The following is a 12,951-nucleotide window of genomic DNA, read 5'->3' as shown; positions in this document are numbered from 1 at the left end:
ATCATCAGAACCACGACGAAATTGACACAATCATTAATATACAAACATACATTATTCCCCCGAAACAAATGAGTTGCAATTAAATCATTTTAAAAACGAATAACTAATCATTTTAGTCATTCATAATTTATTCGTTAACTGTAAACATTTATTTCTAAATTTTTATTTAAAATAATCCATTTTTTTCCAGATTTTAAATTTAGAATTTAAATATTGTCTTTAAAAACGGCGTTTAAAAGATAATATATCTCGTTGGGAAAATGTATAGAAAAATAATCATTATTGTTAATTTTATAATTAAAAATCAGAGGAAAGGAACACCCAATCGATGTGAGCGAAAAATGTTAAAAGCCCGCCCATCGCTTTATATGACAATTTATTCGTTAACTGTAAACATTTATTTCTACATTTTTATATTATATTTTAAACGCCGTTTTTAAAGACAATATTTAAATTCTAAATTTAAAATTGGAAAAAAAAATGTTATCTTAAATATAACGTTGGTAAAATGTATAGAAAAATAATCAGTATTATTAATTTTATAATAAAAAATCAGAGGAAAGGAACAACCAATCGATGTGAGCGAAAAATGTTAAAAGCCCTCCCATCGCTTTATATGACAGATTTTCAGCCAATTAGAGAAGAGATTAGAGAAGGCGTTCCTGCAACGGCGTGCTGCATTCGGCACAAGAGCCCAGGCAGGTCGAGGTAAATTGAATTCTATTACCTTTAACATATGTGTTATACTGTAAGGAAAATTTTTGGCGATTTAGGATTATTTATGTGTTAAATATTTGCGCTACCAAGATAAGAAAGATTCGCCCGTTAGAGGTCAGAATCAATGTGACTCTTGTATTTGGTTGTTTTGATGCCATGACACTCTTAAATACGTATGTACGGAGCGCGCGTGCACGCTGCTCTGTCGAGGTCATTTCGCGCTTGCAGAAAGCGCAGCCCGATGCACCTGCGCAAAAGTGATCTCCGGCCAAAAACATCTCTGTTATTCACACGTTACGTATTGCAAAGCTGTGATTCGCATAGTAATCCTCCATAAAACTCCTATGTAAAAAAGTGCACGTGTATATTTCCCAGGCTGCACGTATCGAAACGATGCTATTTTTACTTTGCAGTCCAGCACTAGTCATTCCCTTGAGATATGATTTCTGCATCATGTTTCGTGTTCATACCACCGTCCAAAGACACTTTAGGTGGGTCATGGCCACTCAAGCGCATTTAGACGGTTGCAAGGAAACCTTCAGGATAGATAACATTGTTATTCGGAGCATGTATGTGTTGTTGCATGCATAGTGAAGGAAGCAAACTAAATCTAAATCTGTTTTTTTTCCAGCTGTAACAACAAAGACCGGATGAGGAGAGACTGCCTTTTATCCATGCTGCTTTAACGTACTGTTTCAAAAGTCATGAAATGAAGAACATTGGGCGCTGAGTGTGTGATGTTTAATCTTGAGGTTTGCTATCGGCGTTAAAGGGTTTTCATCCAGATTCATCTGATTTCTTTGCAGCGCGAAACATCTTGTTGTTGCCGGGTCAACCGTCTAGATTCATTTAGTTTTATTCATCACCTCACTACTGCAAACATGGGCACAGCAGGTTATGGATATTACCGGACTGTTATATTCATCTCGATGTTTGTCGGCTACTCGCTGTATTACTTCAACCGGAAGACCTTTTCTTTTCTGATGCCATCAGTGATGGAGGAGATCGAGCTGGATAAGGAAGAGCTTGGTGAGTGTGCCATGCGTTTAGGGGTCTTTTATTGAATTCTGAAACGCAGAGTAGCTTCTCTTTCATCTTAAGCACTCCGTCAAATACTCGCCAAGCATCCATAATGTTTATTTTTCTGTGATGCAGGGTTGATCATCAGCAGTCAGACTCTTGCTTACGCCATCAGTAAGTTTATTAGCGGAGTGCTTTCGGACAAGATCAGCGCTCGCTGGCTCTTCTCCATCGGGCTCTTCATTGTGGGTGCCATTAACATCGTCTTCTCCTGGTCGTCTACTGTCAAGCTGTTTACCGTGCTTTGGTTTGTGAACGGGTTCGGTCAGGGTTTCGGCTGGCCACCGTGTGGAAAAGTACTTCGGAAGGTAGTATTAAATATTTTGACATCATGTACTTTTGTTCATGTCGTTCCAAACCTGCATGGGTACAATGTTTACATGTATTTATTTAGCAGAAGTTTCATTCAAAGCGTGAGTATTAATGAGGACTTGAAATTAATTTTGGGGTTAATATCACTTTCAAAATTTCAAAAAATGTCAGATGTTGCCAGATCGATTGAGTCTGTTCCTGAAGTCAGATCCTCTCTTGTGTTGAGGTGTTTAAACCCCATTACCTTTAGAAGCTGTTAACTTACACCTGTCTAGCAGTGTTGGCATATTGACAGAAATAGTTTGGAATTCAAACTGCTGCACTAGTCTGTAGTCATACAACACCCGATACCAGGCGCATGCTTGTGGTGCCAAACATTACGATACACTGAAATCCAATTAAACCACTACCAAGCCACCACACCACACCACTACCAAGTACAAAACATTTCAAACAGAGAAAGCAAAATGATTTATTGTGCTTATTATTTATATGTTTATTTCTAGTGGTTTGAACCGTCTCAGTTTGGGACGTGGTGGGCCATCCTGTGCTGCAGCATGAACCTGGCTGGTAGTTTAGGACCTATCATCACAAGTGTGTTAGTTCAGTACTACGACTGGAGAATTATAATGTCTATGTCAGGGGTGGTGTGCATGTGCATCTCTGTCGTGTGTCTTCTGCTGGTGAAGAACGAACCCAGTGATGTGGGACTGCCCAACATTGAGCCTGGAGCTAAAAAGGGCAAAGGGAAGAAAGGAGGTAAGAGCATGTGTTTCAACATTCGGGGCAGTGGTTAACCATTTTCATTTTGGCTGCTGTCAGTCTAATTAGTTGCTTCCTCTTTCCAGCCCCTCATGATGAAAGCACCTTAAAAGAGTTCCTGCTGTCTCCGTACCTCTGGGTTCTGTCTGCGGGTTACCTGGTTGTGTTTGGGGTTAAGATCGCCTGTACAGACTGGGGTCAGCTTTTTCTTATGCAGGAGAAAGGTCAATCTGCTATGATGGGTGAGTTTGGTACTGCATTGAATTGCAGTTTTATGTTTCATCCTAGTACAATCTTTCACCAGAAATATAAATTCTGTCACCATTTACTCACCTTCGAGTTGTTCCAATTCCAAATCTGTATACATTTCTTTGTTCTGATGTGAACACAGAAATAGAAATTTGGAAGAGTGCTGGTAACTAAACAGCTCTTGGACCCCATTGACTACCATAGTCGGAAAAATACTTGATAATTTCTTTGTTCTGTTGAACACAAAGAAGATATTTTGAAGACTGTAGGACAGCAAGGTTGCAACAACTAGAGAGTGAGTAATTCATGACAGAATTTTCATTTTTGGTGACTATACCTTTAAGATTGCATGAAAAAAACAGGCGATGTAAATATAAGCACGCTGATGCATTTGCGTATTTTCGCAGGCAGTTCGTACATGAGCGCGTTGGAAGTCGGTGGGTTTTTTGGCAGCATTGGAGCTGGTTATTTGTCTGACAGGGCAGTCGCAAAGGTGGGTAAAGAAAGTCTTTGCAGCGTTAAGAAATTAATTGTATTCATTCCACCAGTAAATTTTAGCATATACTTCTGCTGCAGTGACTCTTCCTGGTTTTTACAGCAAGGGCTGGGTACCCACGGGAATCCTCGGCATGGGCTCCTCCTAATGATGATGGGAGGTATGGCTGTGTCCATGTACCTCTTCCGGGTCACCATCACATCAGAGATGCCAGAGGTGAACTTGTTGACAAACAAAAAATGATAAAACCTTGTTTGCATGTTATCATTTGTATTTGAAGTTGGCGTTGAGGAAAAGGTATGTCTGATGTTTTTCAGGAGGCACCGCTTTGGGCTTTGGCACTTCATCCTGTTTCGCTTCTCACTGGTGTCTCCGAAAAAGAGGTGCAGAGCTTCAACAGTTCACCAGAATTAAGATTAAACTTGAGCTGTCACTAGTGATTGATATGGAAAAAATGTTTCCCTGTCTCTTGTACAGCTTTGGATTTTAATTCTTGGTGCTGCGTTTGGATTTTCTTCATATGGACCAATTGCCTTATTTGGAGTGATAGCGAGTGAGAGCGCCCCCTCGAATTTCTGTGGGACATCTCATGCCATCGTAGCTCTGATGGCAAATGGTACATTTATACAGCTTGTTTCATTCAGAATAACTTTTCCTTGCTGAAATACTTCAGACAATAATCTCCTGCTGATCTGTTTTGATCCATTTGTTGTTGTTGTTTTTTATTAGTTGGTGCATTCATTGCTGGCCTGCCATTCAGCACCATTGCCAAACGCTACAGCTGGGACACGGCATTCTGGGTAGCAGAGGTCGCCTGCGCTGTAACAACAGTGTGTTTCTTTTTTGTGCGTAACATGCGCACAAAAATGGGTCGCTTGCCTAAAAAGATGGACTAATCCTTTGGAAAATTAACTATTTAGAGAGCCCTTCCAATGTGATGGCACCTCAGAGCCAACTGCCACACCTAACAGTCCTAAAAACACTTTAGTTGTGTCAATTTTACTGTTGTTTAATCAAACTGTTTTTATTTTAATTCATATCGCCTTCAGTATCACATCACATTCAGTATTTTCCACATTTTACTAAAGTTTCTTTAGCAGCAATAATGGCACATTCACACAATTCAGATATAAATGTGACTCCACCGCCTTTTAGAAGAACAAAAAGAATCCTTGTAAAAGTTTACAGACTTTGTGTGTATTAACTGGAATAGAATAACACAAATTTTTTTTAACATGGAGGTTTGAATTTGCTTTGACCTACGAACATTTGTATTAGAACTGGAGTTTATGTGCTGAATTGTCATGAATCATCCAGTGTACAGAGTGTTTAACGCACACAGATCGTTTTGAACTTAATAAATCTCCATCAACCCCATGAATACAGTTACTGTCAAGTCATGCGACCAGCAATATTCTTTATGATGTAAAAAGAATGTAAAATTGTAGTATAAATTAAATCTTCAAATAAAATGACTAAATTGTTGTTTTTTGTATCAACAGAAAAATCAATCCTTTTTTTATTTGTCTGTGTGTCTTAGGATAAAGGAAAGGCTTGGGACTTTGGTCATATTTTAGCTGACGCACATAAGACCGTGATATATATGTCCTGTTCAAAGACATTCAGAAATAATGCCCTAAAGGAATATAGATTTCCAATAAATACAACTATTGTATTGTGCCAGACAATTTCTGATCATTTTTATAAAGGAAAGAAGACGTGAATGAGCTTCTTTCATACAGTTCTCATAAAAACATGAACCAGCATATTATGGAAGATTTTATTGATAAATAATACCTAAAGAATGCTTTTTGTATCAGTGTTTCTCAAACAGGTCCTATGGCCCAGCATAAGAACATTTTTGCCATGTGTCAAAGTAAAATATCAAATTTAATCAAACAATCGAAAACATCTTCCTTATTCTGGGGAAAATATGAAATTCCGTAAATGTTCACAGTATTTTAAAATCAACAACGAAACAATTATTTTAACTTTAATTTGATTATTTGTCGGATTAAGAGACGTGAAGTTTGAGAACTAGCTGAATTGGCTCCCGTCCTGTAGAGCGCGCGCGAGAGCTACGTTGCTCTCTAGACGAAGCGCATGCACGCGGCGAAGCGCACGCGGACAAAGCGGACGTTGCGCGTGCCCCACTTCCTTTCTCTTCCGCAGCTCGCAACGCCTCAGCATGGTGAGTGCTCGAGCGATTCTATGCCGTTAAAAATAATACTTTTACCCACTCCTGATACGATACAAGAGCACGTGTCCGATGTCTTAAAGCATGAGAAGAAACGATAGACACTTTATGAAGCGGTTATGTAAGCTATTTTAGCGAAAAGTGTTGCCGTGCAGTACGCACATTGTGCGTGAGGGCCGAGCATGCGCGCACCGCTGTGAGACGCGAGAAATGTGATGTGTGACAATAAAATCGTGTCAATGTAAGAGTTTTATCTGAGATTGCTCTTTGTTCTCGATCTTTAGCCGCCCAAGGATAGCAAGCAGAAGAAGGACGCCGGCAAGGCCAAAAAAGACAAGGATCCCGTCAATAAGTCTGGAGGCAAAGCTAAGAAGAAGGTAAAATGAGGTTTACAAGTAATATTCGTAAAGCGAGGCCGAAGCGCGTGTCCGTTGGGTTTTGGGGTCTTCGGTTGATACATGATGTGTGTTTTGATGGATACAAGGTTTGTTAATTCACGTTTTGGTCTCGAGCAGAAGTGGTCCAAAGGAAAGGTGAGGGACAAGCTTAACAACCTGGTCCTTTTCGACAAGGCCACTTATGACAAACTATACAAAGAAGTTCCCAACTACAAGCTCATCACACCCGCTGTGGTATCTGAGAGGCTGAAGATCAGGGGCTCTCTGGCCAGGGCTGCCCTGCAGGAGCTGATGGGCAAAGGTGATGATCAGATGCTCAATATGATGTATAAATTTGCATTTGCAGTGGTGTTTACGTTGTCTTCACAACACCACATACAAAATGGCACGAATCATGATAGTGGGCTAAACCTGTCTGGTGTGTAAATATGATTTTAATGTTTTATTAGGTTTGATCAAGCTGGTGTCCAAGCACAGGGCTCAGGTGATCTACACCAGAAACACCAAGGGGACAGATGAGGTTGCTCCAGAGAAGGAAGCATAACATGGTGATTATCAACTTAATCATGTTTTGCGATGCACAATCATTTTAACCTTTTTACATCTTATGATTTGTTTTTCTGCTTTTCCCCAGATCCCACCCTGGCTTGCGTTGTGTTTTTGTATAGGTAAATAAACAACAACAAAACGAAATTGTGTTTGTATTTCTTCAGAAAAATGAATATGTACCTTACAATCAAAGAAAGAATCTTTTATAAAATAAAATTGACAAGACCAAATGGGATGGTATCCATCAAAGTCTATTAAAGGTTTTATTCTTCTCAAGACTTGACATATTTTTTGTTTGAGCTTTTGAACCATTGTCCGGTTAGCCGGTGGACTACATTCAAATCGTGACACTATAAATCTATCTAGATGGGTTTGTACGTTTTAGGCCTTATGGTGCCTTCAAATGATCTCGGGGAAAAAATAAATTCTCACTCCAACCAGGAAGAAGGTCTGGGATTTAGTAACGTTAAAACATTGTAACTAATGTTTTAATGGCATTAAAACATTCCAAGTGGGATTTGTTGAATTTCCGAGAGCATTTGCAAACGTTTAAAGAGCACCGCTTCATAAATTATTTCCAGGTTGAAGAGAAAAGCATGTGAAGGAAGCATTATTTCACAAAGCTTAAGCCTAGTCAACTAAAATGGATGCTTGGACTGTCATAACTGAAAACCACTTGCAGTGATGTCTTAAAGAAATGTTTGATATTGATGTGGTTCTTCTGAAACAAATCTGTTTTGTGGAGACAACCAATAAAAAGTGCTTCTCAACTTTGACCACTAAGGCTTTATGTCTGAAATTTTCCCTTAACCATTTTAAAGTTAAGATTTAATTTGGTGTTCCTGCATTACCAACAATTAACCTGAAAAATTACACAAGTCTGGAAGCACATTTGTATTTCGAGAAAAACTGATCTTGCTTAACATCATTACACAAGTACATCATGATGAAACTTTGACCAACTGATGACCAAGTATTTACTATTTAAAAATTAGTAACAGTAGGTTTTCATATACTTTAATGAGGTATAAAAAGCAGCTACATGGGGATGCAATGACATTGTGGGGCTCTCTGTGACGGTCTTATTTTGGAGTTTTCAAATTTGCATCAAGATCCACAACTAGTGCATCAACAAAGTCTTCAATAGTTGGAGTTTTCTGCAGCATTCCTGAGGATAAAAATATCTCATTCTAAAAACAACTCACATTAATATAATACAGTCACAAGTCTGAAGGAAGTTTTCTTTACCCTGGACCATCAGCATAGGTTCTTTACTACCTCCATGAGCAAGCATCTCCCTGCGGTAACGCTCTCCCATAACTCTGCGGAAGAAACCTTTTCAGTTAAAACCCATAGGCCTTTATGATATAATTAGGTTATGACCGATTGTCACACTTTGGGAAGTTTAAAACAGAGGATATCGCTGACCTGTTAAAGGGATCCTGTTGGAAACACTGCCTCCACACCATAGAGGCCACAGCTCTGGACATGAGGTACGAATAATATTTAGCACCATAACCAACCAGATGACTGAATCTCAGCTGCCAAGCCTACATCATCAGGCAACACAAGAAATGCCTTGTATTTCAGCCAAAAAACACCAGAGTTAGAATTTACAGTATTGTCCAGATACTCACTGTGTCAGGAACATACGGTAACCCATAGAATTTCTCCTGCATTTCTCTGAGGATGTTCGAGGTGGTTCTGTGTTGTGGCTTGCCATGATAAATCTGATCCAAAGCTGCATAGAAAATCTGGAAATAGAGTCGCTCATCTTCAGAACACCAGAAATAGATAAATGTCCAGACAGACGGAAATTGCATAAAGAGTCAGACGTTCCATTTATCTAAGCATTCACACAATTCAGTTTTATGTACCTGTAGCTGAGTGTCGGCAGCACTGCATACCCTTTTAGACTCACACAAACGGGACACAAGGCTCTCTGGCAGGGGCTACAGACGACAGATAACCAAAAGATGAAGGTCAAGCCAAAATACAGTTTATAGACGTTAACAATAATCTCTGAAGCAGCTACATGGGGAGACTCACTCACCTCCCCGGTTTGATAATGTCGAGCAAACTGGCTCACAACCCGATAATCTGATGCAAAATACTCCATGAGGATAGAAGGAACCTCAGCAAAATCTGTAGAGCACCTGGTTCCTTCATAGTAGAGACATATCAAATTCTGTCCAGTAACTAGTTTTTCCCTGTATGTCATGTGTTATGTCATAATTTAGAATATGATGAATAATGACTCATACCTGTGACATGTTGATATCGTGTTCGGCCTAACATTGAGTGCATTGCATGCCCTATCTCATGGAAGAGATTCTCCACCATGGCAGGAGTGAGCAGTGATGGGGTTTTTCCATTGGGTGGAGGTAAACTCAACATCAGCACCACAACAGGCAGCTGATAAACACCGTCTTTCATCAACCGCCCACCACGGATGGTGAAGTGACAGTCCTGCCATACGGAAACAGTAGTCAGTTAACAACAAGTGATGAACCAATATAAACAGTAAATTGTTCCAAAATCAACCATCAGAATTTTGAAGTTTGAGTATTTAGTTCATTGAATTTCACCCATGTGTGTCAATCCCCATTTGGGAATATATATTACTCACAATCAACCATAAGACAATGTGAAACACAGACCAGTAAGCTTTACCTGGTTAGGTTTATCAGGTCTACGGAAGAAGTCACAGTATATATATCCCAGCAGTCCCTCGGTTTCATGAACCACAGCCTATTTGCAGGACAAAAAAAACAGTCAAGACACCTATCCGTATATTAAAGGAATAGTTTACCCAAGTATGATCATTCTTTCATTCAATAATTAATTTACTGACTCTCATGTCAAACCTGTAAGACTTTCTTGCTCACAAAAGCAGATATTTTGTAGAATGCGGTTAACCAAACAACATTGTCCCTAATTGACTTCCATTGTATGGACACAAAACCACTGACACAGTCCTCAAAATATATTTTGTGTTGCACAGACGAAAGAGTAAACAGGTCGAGTAATGACAGAGTTATTATTTCGGGGTAAACTGTGTCATGTGGATAAGGTTGATCTTGAATACAGAGCAAACCAGAGCTCACCAGCTTTCTAACAGCTTCGCTCCAAACTTCTCCCGTCTTCGGCTCCTCTGCTTGAAAATAGACACCCAGAAGCTGTTTGAAGAGATGGTTGAGACCCTCCATGCAAGCACCGAGAGAGAAGTATGGGCTGTAAACGCTGCAGTCTACATTAAACCTACAGACACATCGGCACAGGTGTATATGAGGGAAAAGAGGAAGGTTTAATAGTATATTTCTAAATATATGAAAAATGCATACTTCTCCGTCCTTATGGCACTACTGAGGTACGCATGATCCCACGGCATCACTTCCTAGTACATGAAAAAATACATATAACAGGTCTTATGCCTTCAAACGAAAAACAAGGTGCACAAAATAAACACTTACATAATTTGTTAAGTGCGTTTTCTTCTTCATTTCCTTCATCATCTTGAAATCCTTTGACGTCCTGTTTTTTAACACAAGTATTAAAACACTTAAATTTAATACAACATCAAAGGTTGTGATGGCAACACACTTGCCAGTGTGTGTAATGTACCTGTCTGAGAGCTTTTCTGTAAGCAGCGTCAAAAACTTCATCACAGTTTCTGAATACAAACATGTGCAAATCTGTTATACTTTTAGCAGACACTTTTATCCAAAATGACTTTATTCATCAACATGTGTTCTCAGGGAATAGAACCAACACTGCTAACATAATGCTCTATAAACTGAGGAACAGCAAATGGGTGCTTGGACTAAAAAAAGTTAATTTTACCTGGAGTTTTAGCCATTGTTCCTTTCAAAGCTCTGTGTGCAAATGATTCATAGCCCACTAGTGTTGCCAGCTCATGTCTACAAGCCAGGAGCTCATCCAAACAGAGCAGGAGACTTGTGTTTGGATACAAAAAGATTTTATACGCAGATTCTCGAACCTACCAGAGAGATGAAAATAAATCAGCAGGCTGAACATTACTGAACAAAAGTCATGCTTTTACTTTACATGTATGCATTCAAGTTATACTTTTGATCAGTATGTGTGCACCCTCTGACTGAGCTGAAAAGAACCAATGGGCTGTCACGCTACAGCTGAGTAAAGCAGCTCTCTCATTCATTTGCAAACAATATCTAAACAAGAAGCTCAAGCAACAAAACAGACAGAATCCTGCACCAGCTCATTGGGAGAATCCGCACACAGCCCGCCGATCTGAACTCGGTTCCCATCTATGGAGAAACAGTGGCGGATGTGTTCCGGCAGAACCCGCTTGTCTATAGAGTTTGGGAGCTGAGAGCCATTCAGAAACTCGTAGGAAAGATCCAGCAACTTCACATTCAATTCAACAGCTTTCTTCCTCTGTGATGATTAAAAAAGAAAGATCCAAGATCAATTATCAATGTAATTATACCAAGGAATCTTATGTGCATTTTGTGTAACATGGCTTGATCTTACAGTATTGTTCTTACTGACCTTGGATTCATCTAGACGTATACCGCTGATCTCAAAGTCAAACATGAAGAGCTCTGCAACCCTCCTAAGAAACGTCACAACAGAATAAAAGAAACAAATATATTTTTGTGTGATAAAGTGCTTGCCCATAATGTTATTTGGTTATTTAAAATTTAAGTAATGTTTTTAGGAGGATTTCAATGATTTCAAACAAATCCAGCCAGACCTTACGACTAGAAATTCTGATAATCCTCTGCTTGCACAGAAATTGGACTTCAGCAGCTGCACCTACCTTGCGTCTGGATCGAGTGTGGCCAAAACAGCCTCATTTTCAAGCAAATTTTTCAGGCTCCGACACAAATCAACATTTGTATTGAGTCTGCAACACACAATCATAAACAACTTATGTTCGAATGAGTCAAAAGTGATTCAATTGTAAAGTAAAGCCAGATTGACATTAAAAAGCAGAAGATCTGATACATACTTTTCCACAACAGTTCCAATATCAACACAGGTCCTTTCCGCAGCCTCGCGGAACGCAGCATCTGGATGAGCAACTTTGATAAAATCTGCCTGCAAAACAAATACAAATTAGTTAGTTCATCAAAATAATAAATAGTATGTATAAATAAATCAATAAAAGGTCAACGTATGTGGCTTGCTGCCATAATGGAGGGTTTGAATGTGAAACTTGAACTCTGTTCCATCACTGGATCAATGTTTGAAAACGGTGGATAATGCTGAGTTTACCAGGTCGGCCACTTTACACAAGCTGTCAGAGAGCTGGTCAAACGTTTCCACGGTGATGGCACCAGGAGGATGTGTGCAGGCTCTGTGTACCAGAAACTCAGCTTCCCGGAGAGCCTTTCGCTGGGCCACCTGGAAACCAGCAGGACTACTGAGCTCTGATACTCCAAACAGACCCTGAGAAGAGAGAGACTTTCATTTTATCAAAGAGCAGCCACCGGTCATGGCAATAAAGTAAACTTAATAACACATCATTTCAAGTAAGATACAGATACAGACACATACACAACAAATACAACAAGTATAAATAACGATTCTAGAAACAATATCACTATATAAAACGATATTGAGTTTTTGACCTTCTCCCACGGATTTATTAGTACAGTCTTTTATAATTCATACCACATTTTTCTCCAAATTGTCCAGTCGTCGGTTCTGGATGTTAAAAGCCGCTCCGACAGCAGACCATGTGTTGACGCGTCTGTGGAGCGCGACTGCGCGTTGAAGGACGCGCCGGGCGCAGCGCATCACTGCAACACGAATCTCTACTTCACATTACTCAACATAAGCTCACTTGGAAGGGCACACTTGCAAAGTAGTCTGGCTTTTGTGTAGTGTTATGCAAACATTAATAATCGTAGTTTCCCGGCGCGTAAATCTGCTGAGGTCATAGGCTGAGATCAGCTGTACGTTTGACATCACATGAAGATCTTAGCTGTAGTTTCGCTTCAGCACATTCGAGGAACAACAATGAAAACAAGAGAGAATTAATCGATGATATATAATAAATTGATTTAAAATACCGTAAATATATAATTTGTATACATTTAGAAATAATTTGGGCAGATTTAACTACATTTTTTATTCTATTCATGCATGACGAAACTGTGCAGTCGTCGCCCAAATACGTCCGTGACGTAAAGCGCAAAGTA

The 12,951-nt window shown here is 39.5% G+C and overlaps 3 protein-coding genes across 7 annotated transcripts; 2 read left to right on the top strand and 1 right to left on the bottom strand.

Moving 5' to 3' along the window:
• The first annotated feature begins 638 nt into the window (after positions 1-638).
• On the top strand, positions 639-5,298 carry slc37a4b (solute carrier family 37 member 4b). Of its 4 annotated transcripts, XM_079448525.1 has the most exons (11): positions 644-708; positions 1,349-1,404; positions 1,524-1,746; positions 1,873-2,105; positions 2,616-2,868; positions 2,958-3,113; positions 3,528-3,613; positions 3,719-3,832; positions 3,934-3,999; positions 4,094-4,232; positions 4,346-5,118. In XM_079448525.1, the coding sequence occupies exons 3-11, from the start codon at positions 1,599-1,601 to the stop codon at positions 4,510-4,512; spliced, it is 1,362 nt and encodes a 453-aa protein (XP_079304651.1). In that variant the 5' UTR covers positions 644-708; positions 1,349-1,404; positions 1,524-1,598; the 3' UTR covers positions 4,513-5,118. The 4 variants fall into 4 exon arrangements, with proteins under 4 accessions (XP_079304648.1, XP_079304651.1, XP_079304650.1 ...); XM_079448522.1 differs by having other exon boundaries at positions 639-708; positions 1,349-1,746; positions 4,346-5,298; XM_079448524.1 differs by having other exon boundaries at positions 706-831; positions 1,349-1,746.
• Positions 5,299-5,691: 393 nt separating this feature from the next.
• Positions 5,692-6,904, top strand: rps25 (ribosomal protein S25). The gene is made up of 5 exons (XM_079448521.1): positions 5,692-5,807; positions 6,098-6,190; positions 6,329-6,512; positions 6,661-6,759; positions 6,846-6,904. Exons 1-4 carry the CDS (start codon positions 5,805-5,807, stop codon positions 6,753-6,755), a joined length of 375 nt encoding a protein of 124 aa, XP_079304647.1. The 5' UTR covers positions 5,692-5,804; the 3' UTR covers positions 6,756-6,759; positions 6,846-6,904.
• Positions 6,905-6,994: 90 nt separating this feature from the next.
• On the bottom strand, positions 6,995-12,762 carry mipepb (mitochondrial intermediate peptidase b). 2 transcript variants are annotated; one of them, XM_079448520.1, is made up of 19 exons: positions 12,422-12,762; positions 12,023-12,196; positions 11,757-11,845; positions 11,565-11,651; positions 11,294-11,357; positions 10,997-11,179; positions 10,604-10,760; positions 10,385-10,433; positions 10,234-10,294; positions 10,105-10,157; positions 9,868-10,021; positions 9,434-9,511; positions 9,025-9,229; positions 8,814-8,923; positions 8,638-8,712; positions 8,398-8,514; positions 8,189-8,310; positions 8,009-8,082; positions 6,995-7,928 (listed from the first exon to the last, which is right to left on the bottom strand). In XM_079448520.1, exons 1-19 carry the CDS (start codon positions 12,545-12,547, stop codon positions 7,843-7,845), a joined length of 2,064 nt encoding a protein of 687 aa, XP_079304646.1. In that variant the 5' UTR covers positions 12,548-12,762; the 3' UTR covers positions 6,995-7,842. The 2 variants fall into 2 exon arrangements, 1 of the variants encoding a protein (XP_079304646.1); XR_013786207.1 differs by having other exon boundaries at positions 7,757-7,928; positions 8,398-8,501; positions 12,422-12,747.
• Between the last annotated feature and the right edge of the window lie 189 nt (positions 12,763-12,951).

Source organism: Barbatula barbatula (assembly GCF_947034865.1).
Source record: "Barbatula barbatula genome assembly, chromosome: 24".
Taxonomy (NCBI): Eukaryota; Metazoa; Chordata; class Actinopteri; order Cypriniformes; family Nemacheilidae; genus Barbatula; species Barbatula barbatula.
The sequence above is the reverse complement of the archived record's forward strand: the minus strand, read 5'-3'. Positions and strand labels throughout refer to the sequence as shown.

Coding starts and splice junctions, on each gene's coding strand:
- slc37a4b (XM_079448522.1), top strand. CDS start 1,599: ATGGGCACAGCAGGTTATGGATATTACCGGACTGTTATATTCATCTCG. Junction 1,747..1,872: donor GCTGGATAAGGAAGAGCTTG/GTGAGTGTGCCA, acceptor TCTGTGATGCAG/GGTTGATCATCAGCAGTCAG. Junction 2,869..2,957: donor GGGCAAAGGGAAGAAAGGAG/GTAAGAGCATGT, acceptor TCCTCTTTCCAG/CCCCTCATGATGAAAGCACC.
- rps25 (XM_079448521.1), top strand. Junction 6,191..6,328: donor GAGGCAAAGCTAAGAAGAAG/GTAAAATGAGGT, acceptor GGTCTCGAGCAG/AAGTGGTCCAAAGGAAAGGT. Junction 6,513..6,660: donor GCAGGAGCTGATGGGCAAAG/GTGATGATCAGA, acceptor ATGTTTTATTAG/GTTTGATCAAGCTGGTGTCC.
- mipepb (XM_079448520.1), bottom strand. CDS start 12,547: ATGCGCTGCGCCCGGCGCGTCCTTCAACGCGCAGTCGCGCTCCACAGA. Junction 11,652..11,756: donor ATTGGAACTGTTGTGGAAAA/GTATGTATCAGA, acceptor TGTGTGTTGCAG/ACTCAATACAAATGTTGATT. Junction 7,929..8,008: donor ACCTATGCTGATGGTCCAGG/GTAAAGAAAACT, acceptor TTTTATCCTCAG/GAATGCTGCAGAAAACTCCA.